The sequence below is a fragment of the Mauremys mutica genome, chromosome 10 (genome assembly GCF_020497125.1).
Source record: "Mauremys mutica isolate MM-2020 ecotype Southern chromosome 10, ASM2049712v1, whole genome shotgun sequence".
Classification (NCBI taxonomy): domain Eukaryota; kingdom Metazoa; phylum Chordata; order Testudines; family Geoemydidae; genus Mauremys; species Mauremys mutica.
In genome coordinates, this window is record NC_059081.1 from 51,586,441 (window position 1) to 51,599,353 (window position 12,913).

General features: G+C 38.9%; 1 protein-coding gene across 5 annotated transcripts in view; it reads left to right on the forward strand.

Moving 5' to 3' along the window:
• The window catches only part of MYO1B (myosin IB), a 192,200-nt gene that overhangs the window by 132,958 nt on the left and 46,329 nt on the right, over positions 1-12,913 (forward strand). For all 5 annotated transcript variants that reach the window (XM_045032174.1, XM_045032176.1, XM_045032175.1 and 2 more), the window contains 3 exons: positions 7,105-7,209; positions 10,041-10,103; positions 11,888-12,088. In XM_045032174.1, the coding sequence (XP_044888109.1) occupies positions 7,105-7,209; positions 10,041-10,103; positions 11,888-12,088 (369 nt within the window). The remainder of the gene's footprint in view (positions 1-7,104; positions 7,210-10,040; positions 10,104-11,887; positions 12,089-12,913) is intronic.

The following is a 12,913-nucleotide window of genomic DNA, read 5'->3' on the forward strand; positions in this document are numbered from 1 at the left end:
CCAAGCTGGGAGATGTAGTACCAGAGGAGTCATGTGATTGCCAGGACTATACAAGACGAAGCATGCTACTTAGGGAGAGTCCAGACACAGACAATGCCTGCAAGAAATTATTTCCTCGTCACCTTCTATTCCCTGCATGTCTCTAGACAGGCTTCCTCCAAATCCTTCCTCCACCCGAGCTCTCCCTAAATGAACCCCAAAGGCTTTTTTCCTAGATAGTCCTGGCAATTGCATGAGCCCTCTTAGACTACGCCTTCCGACAATCTCTCCTATGAACTACATGAAGGCTTGAGTCCCAGTAGCATCTGGGCTAGTGGTGTCCACTTTTAAAGAGCGCAGCACACTTTGCTAAAGTGGTATTGTGATTATGTTATGAGATCATCTGAAGGCAAGTGCAATAGAGATGCAGTTTTTAAGAATTTATTATGAGGTGGCTTAGCTAATAGATGGAAGCGTATCAACAATTCAACTGAAAACAACTTGTGTATATACTGTAAATATATAAATCTCAGTTTTGGATATAAATATGTTTCATTTTTATACATTCACAAGTCTTTTTTGATACCCATCAACACAGAAAGGGAACTAAAAATTGATTGCTGTGCTGGTTTACATGTACTCAACCAGTTGTGCAATCTACAGAGCAAAGCCCAATCAAGTGTATAAGAGTAGAACTAAGTCTTAAATCTGTTATTTATCGTGTGCATCTGCTGGCTAGCTTTGTGAAAGTGGAACACACAACACTGTAAGCCTTACATAAAGAGTGTCGCTTGTTCTTTGTTTTTTGGTTGGATTGCTAGATGTCAGAGTGGAGCTTTTAAAATACATTTTATAAAAAAAAAACCCTGATTTACTGAATTTTAACTTGTTTTGTTAAGAAATAATTGAAGCTCATTATGTAATGTTCATCACCACCGTAAAACACGTTGATTGTATGCTTTTCAGAAATGGATTACACCATCATTTTAAAGATGAGCAAAATATAGACTACACAGAAACTCTGAGTGTGCTAAAGGGCTTTCCCCTAAAGCAGTGATGAGTTCCATGATGTGCGAATGAACCAACGTTATGTAGGAGGTCCTTGCTATCTCTAGTGTCTATGATTCTCGGATTAATTTGCTAACCTGCGTTTGTGATGTGATTATATCTGAGTTTTCTTTGTGTAACACACACACATTATGTTTGTTGGAGCCACAGTTGATTCTTGCCCATCCCACTCACCACTTGGTTTTTTTATCCTGTATGTCCCAAAAAATGCAGATGAGAACAAGATGTGTTCAGTGGGCCTGATTATCTTCCTTCGCCCCTGAAATCATTGGGTGTTTTGTCATTGACATTAATAGGAGCAGGGGCAGGTCCAGTTATCTGACTGTGAGAAATGTGGAATCCATGTGATTTGGGCGTATGTTCTTGTTACTGCCTTAATTATTCATTTTGGTGTAACTAATGAATGGCAATAATATTTTGGAATTTTTTTGACTACAGATATCTGAAATATGTATATTTAAATGTCATGCTTCTAGGGTTCTTTGCCTAGAGAGAGAGCTTTACAGAAATATGTGTGCTTAAAATCTGCTTTCCATGAGCATTTTTTTCCGTAAAGTTTGATTGCGTGAATGTTCATGAAAGTGAATCCAAAAATGGGACCACAGGGAATTCATCTTGACATCCAATTAAAAATTTGTGGGACATGTTTTGTGGAATTTGTCGAGCTCTTTTAGCAATACTGTGGTGGTGTAGTGTTTCCTCTCAAAGAAAAAGTCCAAGGTTTTTAAAAAATCAACAACTGTGTCTGTATAGAGCTTCTCTATAGTGTCCCCCACCAGAGTATTTAAGCTTTTTTCCAGGAAAACTTCAATCCCTAAAGGACTTCAAGGAATAAATATTGAACAACAACATACCTGTGGAAACTTCTGAGGGATGAAAAAGTTAGATTGTTCTGACCTTAGTTGCATGTAAACAACCATTTTCTGTGGCAGGGAGAAATGATATCTCTTTCATCTCTTTCCCTCTTATTTGAATTCTTCTGGCCAGGGCCAGCTCCAGGCACCAGTGTAGGAAGCAGGTGCTTAGGGCGGCTAATTCAAAGGGGCGGCACTCCGTCTGGTATCGGGGCAGCACGTCTGGGTCTTCAGCAGCGGGTCCCTCATTCCCTCTCTTCCTCTTTGAGCTGCTGCTGAATTGCTGCTGAAGAGGAAGAGGGGGGACCTGCCACCGAAGAAGCGGCACGATTGAGCTGCTGCCAAGGTACTGCTGCTCGTCTTTTTTTTTTTTTCCCCGCTTGGGGCAGCAGAAAAGCTGGAGCCGGCCCTGCTTCTGGCAAAATTCCCACCTGCCTAGCATCTATACCTTCTGTAGTTCCTCCTTTACAAATCAAGTCTCACTTGCACATCTGTTAAAATCTCCATCCTTCTAGCATGATCTCATATCTGGATATAGGTTAAATCTTCAGGCCTACTGCTTGGTTCATCACATCATTCCTTTCAGTGAACCAAGCATCTAGGCTTTCCTTTATGGTCTCTGTTCCTAGCTCTTTTTCCTCTGCAATTTTTGGCAGTAGCCTACCCTGGATCCTCCACCTACCCTGGGGAGCCTACCCTGGATCCTCCACCTACCTTGGGGAGGAAGGACGCTTTCTGATGTTTAAGTTGGGGCAGAGGAGCTGTGGTACAGATGAAAGGAATTACACATTTTGGGGATTGCGTGAGATCTGCTACTTTAAAAAAAATAATGAACTAATATGTTAATTTTAAGGAGCCAGTTCTGTTGCTTTGGATACAAACTGGGACAACTCTTTACCAAAAAAAAAAAAAAAAGTTCAGAGTTCAACTTTCCTATAAGTTAGTCTTGTTTGTGTAGTATTGTGTTATATTTGTTAAAACAAACAAAAAACCTTTTTGAAATTTAACAGTCTATGGAGTGTGTGTGGGAGATCTTCTAATGCACAAATGTGGGTTAGGCATCCAACTCTCATTGACTTCAGTGGGAGTTAGGCAGCTAACTGTCCTTGGTTCCTTTAAAAAATTTCCCTTGTAGTGTACCTCAAAAGTAGACACACGATGCCTATGATGAGGGAAAATGTGAGAGTATAATATAATTTCATAGAAGAATATCTCTTCTCTTTAGAATCTTTAGCAACTCCTTTAATTAAGAAAGTAGTCTGTATTGTCTTCAACAGGAGTACAAAGCCGTCTTGTTTCACCATTCTGCTGTTGCTTCTAGTTTAACCCTATCTTCATAGTGCTGGTAGAAATTCATGGTGAGTTGCCATGGTATACCTGAGATACTCCTGCAAACCCTATCTAAAACTATCAATGTCTTTCCTGCTTTTACTAATCTGACAACCATTTTCAGTTTAGCCATTCCAAGGCATTTCTGCCTGAGGCCACTCTATGAACTTTGCTTCAATTAACTCATTTTGGTAAAAATCTCATTCTTTTGTGTCTTGTCTGTGGTATCTACTCAAGCCAATGTCCTTTTAGGTCAGGAATATCCATCTGTATTGTTTCTGATAATTTTATGTGTTGCATGGCTAGAACTTAACATAAAATAAATCAAACTATTAAACATAAACAACTTTTCTTGAGGCTGAATCCCTTATTCATCACCCTGAAGGACTTGGATTCAGGATTAGACGTGTGTTGTACTCACTATTGTTAGCAGTTAATTTTGCTTAATATTCTAAAGCAAAGGGAATGGACCATGAAGAGGTAGCACACTGACATGGGTGTAAGAAAAATAGTTGCCGAATTGACCCACAGGCAGCATGTTTCTGCATCAGACAGCAGACTTGAGCCCCATAGCTCTTACATTCCAAGAATTTACTCTGTAAAGATGTCACCATATGACAGACTTTGAAATAGTTTGACACTTAGTAAACAAAGAAAAATGTGTGTGATCAAGAGGTTATGAGTGAGTATATGAAACCAGGCATGGATTTGTTCATGTTGAATTAGTACAGTATCACAGGACTAGTCTGACTACATTTTCAGGTTGCCATTCACTGTCACAACTAATTAAAGATTGAGAGAATGAGCTGTTGGTTGTTGACCATCTATAGATTTGGATGTATGTTTGTATCTATCCCAGGTGACGCTTCGTTTGCTAGCATCTTTCATTTGACCTGAGAGACTGAGAATGTTCTTTGCCCCGGTGAAGGTCATGTTACTTGCTCTGCAGTGGCTTCCTAGGCGCAGCTAGTATAGTATTGCTGTAAAATGCAATGATTAAATAGATGTTTCCAGCATTAAAAGAACAGACTACATCATGGAAAAGAAGCATCACTGGTAAAGCTTGGAAAGTGCCAGGCTTCTGATCATTGAGATTTTTTTTACAATATTTGAAATTCAACAGCTTTTATAGAGGAACTTTGAATCTAAAGACATTGTTCCTTTCCCCCTTATTTGTGATCCCTAATTATCATTAAAGCACATACTGTCTCTAGCTCTAAATGTTCAGAAAAAGCAACAAATATTGTATGATCCTAGGAAGTATATTTTAAGCCCACTTTCCCTAGTGGAGTTTGGTGGGCCACAGTCTTTAGCTGGATGGTAATCAGTAGTTAGGAAAAAAACAACAATAAAAACAAAAAGAGAACCAACCAAAGCCTCGGTAAGAAGCATTATAAAATATACAGTATCATGTTTATTTCATGGCAACGATTGGCCAATAGAATTGGGAAAATATGTGTTATTCAAGGACTTTTGTTGTATTACTGAATTATATAAATATATTATAGACTGATACACTGATAAGTTAATGTGATAGCTTGATAGTAGCTGTTTTTCAATTAAGTATTATACCATCCTCTCCATAAATTTATCAAGCTTAGTTTGAAGCCAGATATGTCTTTTGCCCCCACTACTCCCCTTGGAAGGCTGTTCCAGAACTTCACTCCTCTGATGGTTAGAAACCTTCGTCTAATTTCAAGTCTAAACTTCCTGATGGCCAGTTTATATCCACTTGTTTTTGTGTCCACATTGGTTTTGAGCTTAAATAATTCCTCTCCCTCCCTGGTATTTATTCCTCTGATATATTTATAGAGAGCAATCATACCTCCTCTCAGCCTTCTTTTGGTTAGGCTAAACAAGCCAAGCTCTTAGTCTCCTTTCATAAGTCAGGTTTTCCATTCCTCGGATCATCCTAGTAGCCCTTCTCTGTACCTGTTCCAGTTTGAATTCATCCTTCTTAAACATGGGAGACCAGAACTGCACACAGTATTCCAGATGAGGTATCACCAGTGCCTTGTATAACGGTACTAACACCTCCTTATCTCTACTGGAAATACCTCGCCTGATACATCCCAAGACCGCATTAGCTTTTTTCACGGCCATATCACATTGGCGGCTCATAGTCATCCTGTGATCAACCAATACTCCAAGGTCCTTCTCCTCCTCTGTTACTTCCAACTGATGCCTCCCCAGCTTATAACAATAGTTCTTGTTGTTAATCCCATGGCTGGCCTGTGCCAGCCGACTCGAACTTGCAGGGCTCAGCCTGTAGGGCTGTTTCATTGTTGTGTAAATTTCGGGGCTTGGGCTGGAGTCCAGGCTATAGGACCCTGTGAGGTGGGTGGGAAGGTCCCAGAGTTAGCCCAAGCCAGGAAGTCTACACAGCAGTAAAACAGCCCCACAACCCAAGCTCTGCAAGCTGGCGTTGGCAGGAATTGGCCAGCTGCACGTATCTAGTTACTATGTAGACATAGCCTTAGAGATTAGCTTTGATTTTGCTTTAGCTTAAACCCAAGTTGATATGGATAACTATGCTACTTCAACTTTTCCTAATTGGCTTGAGTGTGTTCTTAATCATGGTTTTAGCACATTAGCAGCTAGTTGATTAAACTGATGTTTAAAAAATTGCAGGTTTTTTTATTATCAAGAAATTTGTCAGTATATCTTCAGCTTCATAGGTATTGTGCAGCAGATTTGTGACGGTGTAACTTCATGGTTTAGTTTGTTACGCAAATATCAGTCCTCCAGAATAACCAAAGACATAGCCATATTAGCTAGTAAAAAAAGTAACATGTTGGAATGTCTTTAATTAAGAAGGAAAGAACAGTAGTAAGAACTAAAGCTACTTTTACATAACCGTATGTAAAATCGCACTAATAGATGTGCATATTCAAAGTGTTAATAAGTTATGAACACTAAGGAGAAAATAGAGCCTAGAATGTGTCTCTTTGTTAATAAACACATTTTAAGCATGTGTCAGAAAATGTGTAACTGGACACTGGTTGCCTTGATTTAAGATAATTGAAATAAAGATATTAGCTAAAACCTTTTAGAGTGAAATCCTGGCCCCCTGGAATTCAATGGCAGTTATACCAATGACTTCAATGGGGCTGCAATTTCATCCATAGCATTTAGGAACTTGTCCCAGTGATAGCTTCGCAGAGTCTGAAATGTATCATTTTGGAAATGTACTGTGGTGATACCCAAAATATGACATTCAGTAGTTTGATTTGCACCACAGCGCCTCTGAGTGGCCACACACCCTGCTAGTAAGAATCCATAGGGAAATGTAATATTACATTTAATACTGATAATACACTTGTTTTACTTTTGTATCTGCTCTCTCAAGCAATACTGGTTAATCAGTGAATGCAAAGGCATATCAGTTTTAAAAAAACCCATAATGTTAGAGAATAGACTGACATCTATATTTTGCTGTGCAGGGTAAAGGGGTTTCATGGTTTTATGTTTCAGAGCCTGCAGAAACTTCCCTTTTGGTGCTCCCAATGTATCACATGCTAGGAGTGGATTGTTCAAGGGGAAGTCTTCTCTACAAGGTCTCTTTGCTCTGGCATCATGGGAAACTGCCACATCATATTATAATAGCCCATATTAACACCCCACCCTGAGGAAATTATGAGGAAACACCTTAAATCAAACTTGTAGAGTTTGCAGTCCCTCATAGTGGGGAAAATCACATGAGAAGATTTGACCCTAAATTTTGAATTGTAATCCATTTTTAACCATGTATATATGGAAGTGCCACCTTTAAAGCTGCTTGTAGACTAAAGGCCTTTGCTGTAACTTACTCCACTGAATTCCAGAGCACGATACATGCAAAAAATGAACAGAAATGTGTTGATTTGTTTTACAGGACAACAGCTTTGAGCAGTTCATTATTAACTATTGTAATGAGAAGCTGCAGCAGATCTTCATTGAACTCACCCTCAAAGAAGAGCAGGAGGAATACATACGAGAGGTAATGCTCAAATTCATTTATTTGTATGATCACTTCTTACCCACTTACCAATATACACCTTTTCTGGGCACAGTACCCAGAATTCTCCTTCTGAACCTGAGCCTGCCATGGAGAGTAGCTCTGTTTGTTGCCACATGCTGTCAGAGTTCCCAAGGTAACTGCACCTCTGATCCCTGCTATAGGTCTCAAACTGCTGTTACCTTTCTCAGGGCAGAGTCCCATGACACATTCCCTTCTAGACTGGGGATTTAGGCTATGGTTCACTGTGATCACCTTAGCAGATCTGATGGTAGATCAGCGCCTGCGGCCCTATCCTCTGAGAAATGACAGGGTTATACAGTGACCAACCACCCTTCATAAAGCAAAGTATTATTTATTCAGAGCAAAATTGTTACGGAGAAAAATATACCTTTAAAAAACAATAAACAGCTTATATGCAGGTCTGGCTTACCAAGTGTCACCATCTTCCATGTGGAGACCCTGGTGCAGGTTCAGAGAACTTCATGTCCTCTCACAGGGCCTGTCCCTCTCATCACAGTCTCATGATAGTTCTGTGTGTATATCTCACTCTTTCATCCTCCAGTGTCAGGCTGGTCACTCCTTCATCCCCCAGTGTCAGTCCTTTGACTGGCCTCTTGAACCAGTCTATGCAGTTTTCCCAAGAAACCCTTTAGCTCCCTTATAGAGCTAAAATACAAAAGAAAATAGACTTTTATTTCACAGTATGATCTTGTCGGGTGTAAACCAGACTGAACTTCCAAATAGATGCATTATTAGTGATAGATGAATGATAGTTCTAAGGTCAGTAAGGTAGATGAAATGGGATGAAGTGTGGTGGAAGTAATTGCATGTAGATTTCTCTGAGGGTATGTCTAAACCAGTGGTTCTCCATCAGGGGTCTGCAAGCAGGTTTCATGGAGTCCATCAAAATAAAGCAGAGAACAGGGCTGGCATTAAATTTGCTGGATCCCAGGGCAGAAAGCTGAAGCCTGAGTCCTGTCACTTGGGGTTGAAGCCGAAGCCCAAGCAACTTAGCTTCATGGGGCCCCCTGTGGCGTGGGGCCACAGGAAATTGCTCTGCTTGCTACCCCATGACACTTGCCCTTCCTTTTTATCTGCTGGATACACAGAGAAATGGTGGTTGTGGCACAGGTGGATAGTGGAATTTTTATAGCACGTTGGGAGGGCCTCGGAAAGAAAAATGTTGAGACAACATGTCTAACAACAACATGTCTAAACAACAACAACAAAACCATCCCATGACAGTGAGTCTCAGAGCCTGTCAACTGACTTGGCCTTCCGCTGCGGGTCTAAAAATAGTCTAGACATTCAGGGTTCGGTTGGAGCCTGGGCTCTGAAACCCTTCCCCCTTGCGAGATTGCAGAGCCTGGGCTTCAACTTGAGCCCAAACATCTACACTGCTATTTTTAGCCCCGCAGTACAAGGCTTATGATTCCAAGTCAGTTGACCTGGGCTCTGAGACTTGCTGCTGCGGGTCTTTGTTTGCTGTGTAGACATGCCCTTAGTTTTCTGCAGTGAGTTCTTACAATGAGCCATACATGCTGTTTTAAGAATAAACTGTGAATATGAGTTTTGGAGCCTAAATTAGTATGCTTTGGTGGTGTACAGTGGTTGTGCCTAAAGTTACAAAGTTTTTATTGATTCTAGCAATATTCCCCACTACTATATATATATATATATATATATATATCTCTTGCACACACACACATGCACCATAGGAAATATCTTTCAAAACTGTAGAAACTTGTGTGCTGTCTGTATTCAGATTGAATGGCACTATTATGTTGTGTAAATGTTTTTGAAAATTGGGTAGACTTTCTTCCTGCCTTATAATATATGAAGATATTCCTATCTCATAGAACTGGAAGGAACCCCGAAGGGTTATCAAGTCCAGCCCCCTGCCTTCACTAGCAGGACCAAGTACTGATTTTGCTCCAGGTCCCTAAGTGGCCCCCTCAAGGAGTGAACTCACAACCCTGGGTTTAGCAGGCCAATGCTCAGGCAATGTGGAGCTTTGGCAACCCTTTTTTTTGTTTGGTTTTTTTGCATTGATTGGTCAAGCATTTGAAAAGATAATTACTGTAATTTACTTCATGAATTAAATTTCAACCTCTCTGAAGAAACTAAAATATTAGATGTTACTCCAGAATACAAATTAAGTATGTCATTGAAATGCTTGTATTTTTACTTTATAAATTTGACTATATCCCTCCAAGTCTGAAACTCTTATGGGTTTTTTCTGTTATTCATTGTCATCAGGTGTAGGGCTATTATTCCATACCTGGAAGTTCTATTGTTGATTTTAATATGTTAATTTTTTCAAATATCTGAATAACAGCCAGACTCAGTGGGTTTTTCAGATGATCTCATCTAAATTTAGCTTTTTTTTTTTGGTCCTGAATGAAAATTAAGAACAGAAAAATCTTGGTCTTATATTCTTGTACTGAAATTGACTTATTTCCTTATAAACATTGTAAGTGTACACAAAGCATTACTGACCCAAGGCCTTGAAGTATAAAATTTTGGCTTGTTTCCAATGAAGTGCATGGGAAATTGACACAGATTGAAGAAGGGAATGGAAAGCAAGTCTGGAAACCATTCAAGGGCATTCATTTTGGCCAAATAATGTTAGTGGTAGATTGCTTTTTTTTTTTTTTAAATAAAATGTTAGGATCCAAAAATCTACATGTATAGGGCTACTTTTAAAAGGGTATTTTAATAAATAGGAATGCAATAAAAACATGCCAATAGAGAGAACTCCTGCAGTTATTTCTCTCAGTTCATATATTATATGCTTTTTGTTTTTATAGGATATCGAATGGACTCATATTGAATATTTCAACAATGCCATAATTTGTGACCTGATAGAAAATGTAAGTTGTAATTGCTGCTTTCAAAAATTTTGCCTTTGTGAATTCATCTAAAATTTGAATTAAAATTTGAAAATTAAGATGTATAAAATGGAAATATCGCAACTGCATTGAATTAAAATTAGTTTGTAATGAGAGCTTTTTAGCATATTGATTTCAGAAACAAATGACCCTCTGACTTTGTATTAAATCACAGTTCACTTATTTTATTATACCAAAGATCTAACCTATTTCAAAAGTGTAGAATGGACAAAGATAGAGTTTATATGTCATTGAATTTTCTCTTATAGATGTACAGCGCTTATTAGTGAGATAACAAGAATACATTATTAGTTTATTTCACATAATCAGTGTTTTGATGCAGTGCTGTTTTTATTAGAAGACATCATGAGCAACTGCCAGTCATGCTGTAAATAATGTTTTCTTTTGAATGGTAACCAGGCAACTCAGTTATTGAGTCATTGTATGCTTCTGATACAGCTTGCACTTAATCACAGTAGTTCATGTTGATTTAACACATATTCTGTTTCATGTCATGCTAGTCCCTTAATAACAATGCAAACTGAAACATTGTTTAACCAATAGTACAAAATGCATGCTAGCTTTGCCCATAAATTGATTACCTTACCTCCTTTTGAGTGGAAGGCTATAGATTAGCCTCTTATATAAATAAAATAGGAGAAAAAATGAAGTTTAGGTTGAAAGTTAAAAGCACAAGTCAAATCTCAAGAATGCACATTCAGAAACCAAATGTGTGTTGGGGAGAAGGGGTGAGGAAAATGGGACCTGGGCAGATTTTGAGTTGCTGTGAAGAAGGGCCCATTTTCTAGGTCGTACACTTTAAATGTTGATTAAGATACTGTGAATGGTTAGTGCATCATCTTCAAAAGTTTATAAGTGTGAATGTGGAGATTGTATATTTTAGTCAAGTGGAATAATTCACTATACTAGGAGTAGGGGGGGCTGGCTGGGGTTCTATCCCTAGGTCTGTTGCTGACCTGTTATGTGACTTTGAACTCTATACTCCATCTATAAAATCGGGAGACACCTTTCTCTTTGAAGTGCTTTGAACACTATATAGCAGCTTGTTAGTATTATCAGTTAATTAAAAAAACACTTTCAAACTGAGGGGTGTTCACAGTTGGCTTTTACAGGTCCTGCTCTATCAGAGACAACAGAGTTTTACTGCTCATGCCGAGAGTGAATTTAGATGTAAGAGCTGAATTAGTTCACAATGAAGAATTAGATCTTAGATTTGAACTTGAGAAAATGTTATTTTGAAGAAAAAAATCCATATGCAAAAACTACTTTTTTTTCTTTGAGAGGAAACCTGATTTTTTTCCCATTTGCTCAGGTGTCTTGAAAATGATTCAACAAGTTTTCTTCACAGTTTCAAAATAAAATTTATGTTTGAGCTGAGATCGAGCTTGCGAACTGTGTATCCAAAAAGAAGAATTTTGAGAAAGTTACAAATGGCTAAAAAGAGGGGTTCAGAATGGAATGGCTTCTTTGCTCTTAATTAAAAAGCATCTGTAATGTGAAGGTTGGAAATTTGGAAGGCTAATTGCAAAGTTTTGACTTGTTAAATTAATGGGTCTGAACAACAGCAGAAAATGCACTAATACTGCTGATCTTTACTTCTGACTTCTGCATTTCTATGTATATTTTGATTAAGTAAAGTTCAGTCTTAGTTACTGTTTGTATAAGGTAGCACAATTTTATTTATCTCCATAAAAAGTTAAAAACAATGCATTAAGGAAAGAAGGAAATTTGTTTTTAAACTACAGAATCAAACTGGAATTCTGGCTATGCTAGATGAAGAATGTCTGAGGCCAGGCACCGTTACTGACGACACCTTTTTAGAGAAACTGAACCAAGTCTGTGCCACTCATCAGCACTTTGAGAGTAGGATGAGCAAGTGTTCACGTTTCCTGAATGATACATCACTGCCTCACAGTTGCTTCAGAATTCAGCATTATGCTGGCAAGGTATTGTGCTGAAAGAACATCCCCATGGCTTGACCTGTGTTTTTTGCATGTGAGGCCAAACTGTATGTGCTCCAGGTTTGGGAAGTGAAACAATGATGTGTTCTTTTAAATACTAAATGATGATACGATGAAGGAATGATGTGGAAGCTTGGAGTTGCCTCAGTCAAATGCAGAATATAAAATTAAATTACTTCTATATTCTTTAATCTTCCTATTAATAAACCAGTGACAAGTTAATTATTTGACAGTGTATTTTAATTTTTGAGGATTCATCCTGCACTCATTGAGGTCAATGGCAAAACTCCTGTTGTCTTAGGCCTGGTCTACACTGGGCGCGGGATCAATCTAAGTTACTCAACTTCAGCTACATGAAAAACGTAGCTGAAGTCGACGTACTTAAATCTACTTACCGCGGTGTCTTCACTGTGGTAAGTCGTCGGCTGATGCTTCCCCGTTGACTCTGCCTGCGTCTCTCGCCCTGGTGGAGTACTAGAGTTGACGCTCGGCGGCTGATTTATCATGTCTAGACTTTATCGTGTCTAGATTTATCGATTGCTGCCAGTTGATCCAGCCGGTAATGTACACAAGCCCTCAATCACTGAAAGCGTATAGGTTGTGAAACCAAAAATGTCCTGTTTAGGGATGCAAAGTTTAACACATATTTGAAGATGGAGTATTGTCTTGAAAATAGGTTTGCTATCACTGAAATGAGAAAGTGGAGTTCTTATAAATTTGAGGGAAGCTGACTTTATTTTGAAATCTTGTGTGTTTAGACCAGGGGTCGGCAACTGTTGGCTCACGGCTCGCCAGGGTAAGCACCCTGGC